General features: G+C 37.7%; 1 protein-coding gene across 2 annotated transcripts; it reads right to left on the bottom strand.

Moving 5' to 3' along the window:
- Positions 1-264: 264 nt before the first annotated feature.
- LOC139148350 (uncharacterized) lies at positions 265-7,371 on the bottom strand. 2 transcript variants are annotated; one of them, XM_070719761.1, is made up of 5 exons: positions 7,268-7,371; positions 6,401-6,555; positions 3,780-4,219; positions 3,110-3,163; positions 265-2,891 (listed from the first exon to the last, which is right to left on the bottom strand). In XM_070719761.1, exons 3-5 carry the CDS (start codon positions 4,030-4,032, stop codon positions 2,863-2,865), a joined length of 336 nt encoding a protein of 111 aa, XP_070575862.1. In that variant the 5' UTR covers positions 4,033-4,219; positions 6,401-6,555; positions 7,268-7,371; the 3' UTR covers positions 265-2,862. The 2 variants fall into 2 exon arrangements, with proteins under 2 accessions (XP_070575862.1, XP_070575853.1); XM_070719752.1 differs by lacking the exon at positions 6,401-6,555 and having other exon boundaries at positions 7,268-7,364.
- Positions 7,372-11,093: the final 3,722 nt, after the last annotated feature.

The following is an 11,093-nucleotide window of genomic DNA, read 5'->3' as shown; positions in this document are numbered from 1 at the left end:
CTCGATAAGCTGTAGCTTTGTCACTTCCTCAGTTATGTTTATTTTTTATGTTATTATAGCGTAAAGTTTTGTCACACTCATAAATCAGATCGAAATTCCCAGTATCCTACCCTTTTATGCAAATCGTTGAGAACGTGATTCTGATGTGCATTAAAGTGCACTTGGCATGCATGATAACACAACACATTTTACACCATGCGTTTTACTGAAAGTGTATCACTGTGTTTTCAAATGTGTTAGGGAAGACACTGAATGGTTGTTTTTAACAAAAACGATAAACAATTTATTAATTTAAACACTATTTTCCCTGCTAGAAGATCGCACAGTAATATTGGAATCCTATTGTGATTGTCAAACCATTCAACAAAGCCCTTTTTTGTACATAATGTATTATTATTGTTAACGAGTGAGTGTCATTCGAACTAGATGCATCTGACAGCTACTGTTTACGCAAACATTGCTTTGCAAGGCTAATATCTTGTTTTAAACATACGTATAAGCTTAATGCATTGGTCTACATAACTCAAATAATGAAAAACATCAGGAAAAATGTCAGTTATAGTCCCGTTATTATAATGTACAGAGGACATATAATGAATATCAATATTGTTCGTTTTATCGCATTGTTTACACAATTGTTTAGAATAAGCTATCAATCGATTAATTATAAGCAAAGCAAGTTTAGATGTTTTGGTCACTTTGGTTTCCTCTCTCTGTGTGTACAAAATATCATACAAATCGTGTGATGCTTTGATACACATGCCAAGTAATGGATGAGTACTGTTTATTGACACCAGAATATGTTTTCTTAGGTTCATATTTGAAGAGCTACAGTGTCATTGTATGGCGTTGTTTTCTTTGTCTTGTTATTAATCCATATTTCTGTGTATATTAACAGACAATAATTGTGACCAAAAGTTTAGAAATAGTAATAAAGTTTTTACAAAAACATAACACAAATGCAAACCTGACAACAATCATTGTATTTTGGGGACGCACTCCGTACGATTTGAAGAATAAAACACATATTTGAGTGCCTATTAGCAATGGTAAGACTTTGAAAGATTTTTCATTTGATAAATCTACTTTTAATAACTCCACTTCTGTTAAAAAAGTAAAAGTGTCTTTCAAGATTCTCTTGCCAGATGTAGTCTTGCAAGTCGGTCAGCACTGCCTACTTTTAAAGAAAATGACAGATATGCAACATCATTATGATTAAATCAATCGATATTAATGAAAAATGTTGAATCGATCAATCGTTTTAAATGAGCAGTAGTTTTAGATTTTAACCATCACAAATTTTCATTTGCAACACATAAACAGACCTGTCTTAGAGAGAAGGACAGTGTGCCAATCATACACATCAAATATACGTTGATGTCCTCTGTAGAAATGGGCAAAATTCATAAATGGAGAAATTAATATGCAGTGTGTTTGTAACATTTAAAAACAATACTTTATATTTCTATGCAAAAAGGATTTGTAGCTCAATTTGCGAGTGGTCTTCTTTTACTAATAATATCACCAAAGTAGGTACCGCTTAAGTAAGTAGGAAACCTGAAATTCGTCTCCCGTAGACAATCCCCCTTACGAACATTAACTTCTCTTGTTTAATTTCTCAAAAGTAGGTGATACGGAGATCATTAGGATTCAACTCTTTAAACTAGTTTCCCTGAAGCATCTTTTGGAATTCTTCGTGAGTATCACGAATTGCACGTAATGTTTGCATTTTTTCTTTATTTCCGCAGCTTTACTGAACTTGTTTTCCCTGTTTTTGCTGATCAGAGCGTCGATGATGCGCTCCCGCCAATTGTCGATATATTTTTCACGGGCATAGTCATTCAGCCCTACGTCTACAACCATTCTTTCAGCATCGATGTCGAAGTGCTGTTCGATAAAACCTGCGAGACCCGAGTGTTTGGTGACGAGAACAGGAAGTCCAGCTGCAATGGCTTCCATACCAACCATCCCAAAAGGTTCACTCCTCGACGGCATGATGAAGAGATGACTTTGCTTCAGATCTTCCATAATCTCCTTCTGTGTGCCATACGGATGAAGGACGTACTGAAGATATTCCGACCTTTTGTACTTTTCGATAAAATTTCTGCTTTCTACGTGTTTGTCTTCAGGAATTCCTCTGATATCCCATTTCGGTAAAGGCATGCTTACAGATTTGTAAAATCACATACTTTACTTAAGGCCTCAGCAATGATGTCATATCCTTTAAGATGTGCAACTCCATCGACGCGACCGACAGTCAGGATTCGCACGGGATGGTTTGGTTCTGGTGGCTTGATTTGTAAATCAAAGAAACCTTTGTCAGGATATGGAATGTACTGCCTGTGTACAACATTACTCAATCTACGGAACTTGCCGTCATAATGGTTGTATATACGAGGGCCAACGGAGAAGACAACGTCTGCACGCTTCGCGAGCTCTATGATTTTATCCTCTTTTTCTTGGGTTATCATCGGATTTGAGCCGTCTTTGAAAACGTCGGTATCCTCTGGAATGGTGTGAGCGAACTGAAACACTCTACATCCTTTTAGACGGTCTTTTTTGATGTCATCAGCGCCCTCTGATGTTATTGGTATGTGTCCAATTATAACCTTAAAATTTTCCTCTTCCAGCCCTGGAAAATACGTTTTGTGGGTAATAGTTATGCAGCTAAGATCTGGCTTTTTAGATCCTTTTTCTTCGCTTTAATTATTTTGATATCTTTCGCCTCAGCATCTGACAAGTCCTCCCTGGACGGTTCTTCCAAAGTTGTGACGTGGACATCAAAGCCAGCATCCTGTGCCTGTTGTGCGACTTGTCGATGGACGGTAGAAATCCCGCCCTTTGAAGTTCCCCACTCGTCATTTAAAATAAGGACAGATTTCCCGGTTGAACTGAAATATGAATAATAAGACAAAAGGCTACTTCATAAGAAAGAGAAGCTGAAAAAATAGAGCGATTTATAGTTTAGCCGGTAACTTTGAATTATCACATTTTAAGGGTTGACTCTTGAATCACCACCGTGTTAGAATTCTGTATGTGATCTCTTTAAGAGATGCTCGTAACCTTAACAGCCATTAAAATATAATTACAGATGTTGAACATGTATTACCTTCGTTTCTGTCGTTTACAGTTTCATTTTCACCATGTGCACTAGAAGGCAAATCTGTAAATAGAGCAGAATTTGTACCTTACATTCGTAAATAACAGGGTTTGTTATATTCATAGGCCGCATACAGCAGCATTATTGCATAACTCAGTGTAAATCTCGAAGAACTTGAGTTGATCACATGATTGCACTTCAATAAAATGCAGTCAGACATTTGATGTTGTAGAAATGTTGTTGATGTTGAAATAGAACACAAAATTAAATAACGTTGTTAGCCTGCCTTGGTCGTACAGCGTACGGGCCCTTCCGCCGTTTGACCTCGGTCAACAAAAGACCTATCAAGTGCCGCAAAGATTATTAAGCGTTACGCAGCTATTGTCAAGAGGATGAGCTATGGACAACACAGTATTCTGAATTTATTTCTCTGTATTTTGTTCCAAATAGGTACAGAGATTATGTTAATACTGCAACCAACGTTTTAATAAGGCTTCCTTTGTAATTACTGACATATTCTCTGTTCTCGAGAAGCTAATATTTCACTGTATTTGTGACTTGGTGTTGTCACTCTCTGTTTTTGCGTACTTGAGAATGCATTCAGTCACCCTAGGTGAATTGCTCATAGGTTTAAGTATTTTGCTTGTGTAGCAGTCTATGGGACGTTTGCTTTGCTTACCGGGAGTTGAACTTTGCTCGGATTCATCTCCTAGGTCCATTGCTTCCCCGCTATCAGTGTTGTCAGAACTCGCCTTAGCATTTCGTCGCTTCAGCTTCTCAACCTCCTTCTTTAACAAATTTCGCTGTCCAAGCGTTAACTTAAGTGACAGTATGTCTGCCTCAGACAAGGTTTCTAAGACCTCCGCTGTTGTGAGGTCCTCTGCCTTCAATATTTCGACTGTTGTCTGGTAAGCTTGGCCTTGTTCGACCATTCATTAAAGTCAAATGCCATCGCTGTTTAAATTGTAGACAGAACACAGATTAATTGGCTATGGTATTTATTAGATAATTGCATTCCTTGTTTGATTGCACTTGATTTCTCCAGCCTAACTCAATAAACTGTAAAAGGTTCTTATTTGTTGAACCTCTTACCGATACAATACGTCAATCCGCAAAAATCTGCAAAAGAGGAGAAGAAATCCTGAATAACCTGGGCCACATATATCCATAAAGCATGTGTATGTGTTATGCACACAGAGGAAATTGAACCGTTGTCTCAACTGTCATGCACATGGTAATTGATATCTTGGCAGAAAGCTACAGCCTCTGAGAAAGACGGTTGGACTCCAATAATCGTAGTTATTCACAGTTTAGTTTACATTATCTATGTTTTGAAAATTCGCTTCCTCCTCTTTTAAGCTGTAACACTAGAAAACGGATGGATAACAACGGATAACATTCCATCATAGGGTAGATTCACATGTAATCTTTTACCGTCTTTGCCATCGTCAAGATGGTAAAAGATGTAAACAGAGTGTGACAGGTTTCAATACTGGTGAAGCTATTACCCTTGAAAAATATTGTGATGTCATATTCAATGGGTCATATTCCCGCTTATTTGTTTTCAGAATCGTTGTGAACCTATTGTCCATATATGGTCAGCACGTGGTACGTGTAAATTGTTCAGATCTTGCAACAGAGTTTGAAGATGCGCACGGAAATGCATCTGAGGGTGCAGAAAAAATTATGCATGAAATACTCGATGGCTTATAGAAATCACACATTTTAACTTCATTGCATTGGTTACGACCGAAACCTTTGGGGTCATAGGTGTTTGTTTCGGTTTCGCATTTCCAAAATATCACTGTTCTGAATTTTTCTCCGAATCATTAAGGTCACTTATCAGCTTTATGCAAATTGGCTAATTTGATAAAAATGTCAATGTAAAAGAAACGACTAACACCCTGTATGTACTCAATATCAATATGGACTAATCCGAAATCAGGGTTGGGAATTACTGCTTTAAGAATATGCGATAGAATTATTAAAGCAATGGAACACCTTGGTACTATCTATCCGTAAGTAATTAAGATATAATTTCATCGCACGTTGTTGTTCAGAACCCCTATAATTGTGATCTCTGTATTCGTCAGATTTAGCGTCTGCCCGAAGGTCACCTGTGTCGCCATTGTGTTTGTGAAGTGTACACGCCTTGTGGCAGCTTTCTGTTGTTTGTTCATCGATGTCATCGTGGCTAAAATGACACATTATGACGTAGGACTGTGACAATCACGCAGTGAGAAACAGCCCCCCCCCTATTTTTGAATATCGAGCAACTATAGACATCAGGTACAATCTATGGAGTAACACAACAGTATTTTGCGAACATCAATTTATAAGGTCAAAGTGCGCTTCGGTTTCAAGGGTCAAGTAAGGACGCCATTAATCGAACGTTCACAATGTCACGGATTATAGCGAAAATTAAATGAAGACAATGTAAAATCGAAACTGTAAACATACGATGTTTCAATTTATAACATCATACTTATTATACTCTTTTTTGCAAATCCTCATGGAAGGTTTGAGAATGCGGAACGCCGCAGCTTCACCGTTCGAGGATTTCAGTGCATTGTGACAAGTATGTCAACGCTGCTCAATAATCATTTCGTAGAAATAAAACTATGTTGTTCATATTTTTACCCGGCGAAGCTGAAAATACTCGTCACTGACGTTTAGGCGATTTACAGAGGTGAATTCTGTACCAAAGCTAACATATTATACCTGGTATCTAGTAGCCAGAAACGACAACTGAAAAATACGAACATTACTATAATATTACCTGTAAATCTCGCCTACCTTTCATCAAATACTATTATAGTCTCGCAAGCATTTAGTCCATATTTAAACTGCCAAATTCAAAAGTCAAAAATAGGGTAGACTCAAAAAAGTGCATGAATCGAAACTACATACCGTTTCAAAAATATGCTTGCTCTGCTATGACGTCGACACGATTATTGCGGAAGAATATTTGAACTTTGACCCCCCATAAACTGCTACAGTGTAAAAGTCGTGAAGTTGGAACCAATCATCGCATGCATAATTACATCATGATTTGGCTGTCAACCTCGTTTGTTTACAGTGTGCAATGATTTGATTGATACAGTTTGGTTCCCTTAAATGGGAACATAGTCGGAACTAAATCTACTTGAATAAATAGGCAGAAACGTATACTACATATAAGGTGCTTTGTGAGTGAAGAAAATTTTGAATGTGTCTCTTCTTAAAAGATGTGCTGTCATGCGTATCCGTAGATCTTGTAGTTACATGTCCTTCACGTGTTAACATGCCCTAAATTCTTACCAAAATATATCACCATGTCATGTTCTCTGTGTGCTTGTAGGTTTGGTTTTTACGGTTGATCAAAGGTCAAGGGGCTCTCAGTACGCATGCGGCCATTTTGTGCTTCTTCCTTGTCACGTTCTCTCCAAAATCTTTATATTCTGGCGAGGGGACAACTGGTGGCACGAAGAAAAGGGAGAGATATTCTTGTGCTTAGTTTCTGTGAATAAACGAGTTCGAACGATCTGTTTGTAGAATATATTTTGGGTCAATATACAGTAAGCAGGTCATTAAGGACACCGCTATGCAGCGTACCAAAGTTGGCATCGATTTAGACCCTGCAAACGTCCCATGTATGCCTACAATTAGTATCGTAGCTGCATAGTTTCCTGGCTTTAGAACACTTGGTTATTTTTCCTTTATTTAACCAAAAGAGCGCGGCGTACGGTCATAATATTCTGCAGAAAACCCGAAGACAAACCGATTATCCACGCGTCTGGTTACTGCCATCGGCATTTCATCAGCTGACATATCTATACAATAACATTTCGTGGAAATCAAAAATGGCGGCCGTGCTTGTTGTTGACAACCTTCGCTAAGTGATATTGAACAAAGCAATTTGACCGTTAAAAATCTAATGTAGAAATGTAACATATTGATACGCCTGGCAAAAGTCAACAGCGTCGTCAACTGTGGCGGTAAAAAAGTTAAAACAGGATATATTTGTGTAGTGAGGTAAGTCTGTGCAGGGTTAATGGTGTTCACCATATTCATACTATCACACGTCCGAAACATGTCAAATTAGATCCATATGATTCCATAGCTTAGACAAGAGACAAAAATGATGCTGGCTAAAGTTTATAGCCACGAGAACAGAAACGTACTTACCAACTCAAAATGCTCGGTCCATGTCTTTCTTCCGTAGCAGTATTTGTCATATTACAAAAATGTGGGACTTTCCGTCCAGTTTTACAGCTATGAGTTTAAAGGTCACAAACATGCTGTAACCACTACTAGTTATTAGAGGAGGATTGAAACTGGTGTAATGGTCACGGCAAAGTCAACTATTACCTTTTCTTACCCTTTATCTACTCTGTTTACTACTTCTTTGAATCAACATGGTAGCAAATACCTTAATTCTGTTTGAAAACAGCAAACTTTCTGTTTAAAAGCACGAACTTGTAAAATCATACGTATCTTTGTTTTATCCATCATCCAATGGGCAAAAGCCGAATTATATGATAGGGATACCCACAACCCACTTCCAATTGGAGCAATGAGGAGTAAAGGCTTTGCTCAAGGGCACAACTCCGTGCTAAAGTCTCGATCCTAACATCCTCCGATAGTGCGTCCGGTACTCTAACCACTGCCCAACGGTTCCTACACATGGAGAGAAGTATGAATTCCGGATAGAGAATCACTCTTTGAACTCGTTAAGTTTTAGCTTTGACCACTTCCTCAGTTATGTTTATTTTTGATGTTATTATAACGTAAAGATTTGTCACACTCCATAAACCAAATGAAAATTCCCAGTACCCTACCATTTCATGCAAATTGTTTGTAGCACTCTAAACGTATCGTTTACAACGTGATTCTGATGTGCATTAACGTTCAGTTGGCATGCATGATCACACAACACATTGTACTCCATGCGTTTTGCTGTAAGTGTATCACTGTGTTTTCGCATGTTGTAGTGAAGCGAGAAGACACTGAATGGTCGTTTTGAACAAAATTGTTCGACAATTTATTAATTTTAACACCATTCTCCCAAGAAGAAGATCGCACAGTAGTATTTGAATTCCATTGTGATTGTCTAACCATTCAATAAAGCCAATGTTTGTAAATATTGAAATGTTACTCTAACGAGTGAGTGTTATTCAAGACTAGATGCATCTGTCAGCCACTGTTTACGCAAAGATTGATTTGCAAGGCTAATACCTTGTTTTAAAGATAACTATGAATAAACTCACTGCTCTACATAACATAAAATAATGAAAAACACCAGGAAAAATGTCAGCTATTTTCCCGTTATGATTATGCACAGAGAACAGATAATGAATATCAATTTTGTTCATTTTATCTCGTTGTTTACATGATTGTTTAGAATAAGCTATCAATCGATTCCTATTAAAAAAATCAAGTTTACATGTTTTGATCACTTTAGTTTTCTCTCTGTGTTTTTACAAAATATCATACAGTGTTGGACAACCGCGTGATGCTTTGATTCACATGCCAGGTAATGGATGAGGCCTGTTTATTGACACCAGAATGTTTTCTTCAAGTTCATATTTTGTCTGTTGTTGTGTCAGAAAAAAAAGATGAAGTCAGCGAATTTCTTTAACATTTATCACAAAAAATAAAAATAATGACTAAGTCAAAGTATAGAGTACAAATAGTAAAAGTTTACAGGTTACTTATCTCAGCTGGGACGGCAGAAAGCTCCAGAATCAGACAGTGAGACAGATCGATTAGTGAGCAGTCCTTGGTTTGTAGGCTTGAGCTTGAGGTTTAATTCAACAGTATAAATCGAGCGTGGCAGTGAAGGTCTTGAAAAATCTTGAAATTAAACTGCTGGAGTGTCCAAAGTCAGGGACACGATCCAAAATGTCTGACTGAAAATCTGTGCCCTCCCTATTTATACTTAAGGGGATACCGAAGGATTCAAATTGCAAAGCAACGGTTGCCAGGGGTAATTTCCAAAACCAATCAAAATGCAAATTTTTCATGGTTTCCTTTGCATTATAAAGGTTTATAGAACCGTGCAATTCCAAAAGACGCAGATTTGTCACGCGATTGATCAGTGACGTCACACATATACAAATTTTCACAGTTATATTTTAAAACGTTTCAGCTCCTACAAATTTGCACAAAATGTTCCAAAATTTCTGAATATAAACATTAGGGAGCCGTCATTATTTACGGCCGGGGGGGGGGTCGGAGGAATTGCTTTCGAAACTCCAAAATTTCGAGTAACCCCCCCTGCCAACCATGACGTGTTTGAGTAACCCCCTCTCTACTACAGAAATTTGAGTGACCCCCCTCCCCCCCCCCCAAAATTGGGAAAGTTAAATATCTACACAGTAAAATGGATTGCTGCTGCGACAGGCCCTGATTAAACCCTGTGGTATAGGTCTTTGTCGGAAGGAGGTTCCAATTGCTGTGGCAGGGGCTGATGTACAGTTCTGTATCCAGTGCTCTGGTGACATGCAGTTATTCTGTAGGATTTTTTTTCAAGAGGGGGGAAGATGTGGTGCGAAAGCACCACAAGAGACCGCATAAGCGGTCGGGGGGGGGGGGGGAGGTCAGGAGGGGGTGTCCCCCTCCTGCCATTGGAGCTTTTGAAAAATAGAGATTAAAATGGTGTTATTTGGTGGCACTTGGGGAGTATTTTTTTCGTATAAAAAACTCAAAGGAAAATAAATCTGAGACAGTATTCCAAAACTTATATTTCAGTTCACAGAATTCAACTATATTTTTTGAAACCGAAAAAATAGCGACAGACATACATTTATTCATATTTATTATTTACTATTATTTTCCTGCAATGAAAGATGGGTTTGTTGTCAAGGCATTCAACTGGTTTTAAACTTTATAGCATCAGAATAAGCTTGCTTTACACATTTTCCCCTATCGGTAACCTATACAATGTAGAATATAGAAAGCAGACGTTTCTCATTAATGATCAGGCAAGTATATCAATCTTTAATCAGGAAATACTGAAAAATGTACTCAGTACTAGCCTCTAACATAAGGCTTGCCACGTCGAATAGCTGATCATTCTCGTCTGAAGATCACAATAACGTGAAACACATAGTGTAATGAGATTTTAGTTTCTCTTGAAACCACCTGTATTATGATTATATATATATATATATATATATATATATATATATATATATATATATATATATATATATATATATATATATATATATATATATATATATATATATATATATATATACTGAGAATCTAGAACTTGTAGTTGTCACTCTACAGGCTGTTTCATGCGCTAAGCAATCATCAGGAGTGAAGTATTGGCGGGAATGGGACTGTTTATACTGTGTTGCAGGTGAGTATGCATATTCAAATAAGCGGTTGCGGCCAATGGCAAGTCAGTTATTAATGTTATTAATGAGGAGGAATTTGCTGCGGTGTCTGCATTTTGAGAGGAATTCTGTTCGTTTGTTAAGGGTTGATTTGCTGTCTGAATAAATTATATGGAGCTTTTCTGTTATGCAAAGGTTGCAGCGTTTGGTTTTATTTGAATAGGGGGGAGCTCTGTCGATGATTGACCATTTGATATCGTAGTTTCTGTTGTTGTCTTTGAGCTTCCATATGAATTTTGAGAGCTTCTGTGCTATTTCTGTGCTTGGGAGTTTTGAAAGTGTACTTGTGATACGTGTATCTTTGTTTGAAGGTTGAGTCCGTGAGTCCAATGTAGTGTTTCTGATCGTTGTTTGTGGTTACAGTGGCTTTGTATATTACTGAAGAGGTGAGGCAGTTTCCTGAAAGTGGACAATCGTCTTTTTTTCGGCAGTTGCACAACTTCTCTTGTTCCCTGTCTTTAAGCAGTATTTGGTTGTTGTGGGCTTTGATTATACTTCCTATGTTTCTGGAGCAACTGCAGCTTACTTTCACGTTGTTTTTGTTGAAGAGCTTGTGTAGACGGTGGCCTTCTGGAAAGTTGGTCTTAATCAAGTTTAAGAATGTT

The sequence above is a fragment of the Ptychodera flava genome, chromosome 2, assembly GCF_041260155.1.
Source record: "Ptychodera flava strain L36383 chromosome 2, AS_Pfla_20210202, whole genome shotgun sequence".
Lineage (NCBI taxonomy): Eukaryota > Metazoa > Hemichordata > Enteropneusta > Ptychoderidae > Ptychodera > Ptychodera flava.
The sequence above is the reverse complement of the archived record's forward strand: the minus strand, read 5'-3'. Positions and strand labels throughout refer to the sequence as shown.

Excerpts from the sequence above, each read along its gene's own strand:
- LOC139148350 (XM_070719761.1), bottom strand. The coding sequence starts at position 4,032 with ATGGTCGAACAAGGCCAAGCTTACCAGACAACAGTCGAAATATTGAAG. Across the intron at positions 3,164-3,779 it reads CGAGCAAAGTTCAACTCCCG|ATTTGCCTTCTAGTGCACAT; the intron begins GTAAGCAAAGCA and ends CTCTATTTACAG. Across the intron at positions 2,892-3,109 it reads TGTAAACGACAGAAACGAAG|TTCAACCGGGAAATCTGTCC; the intron begins GTAATACATGTT and ends TTCATATTTCAG.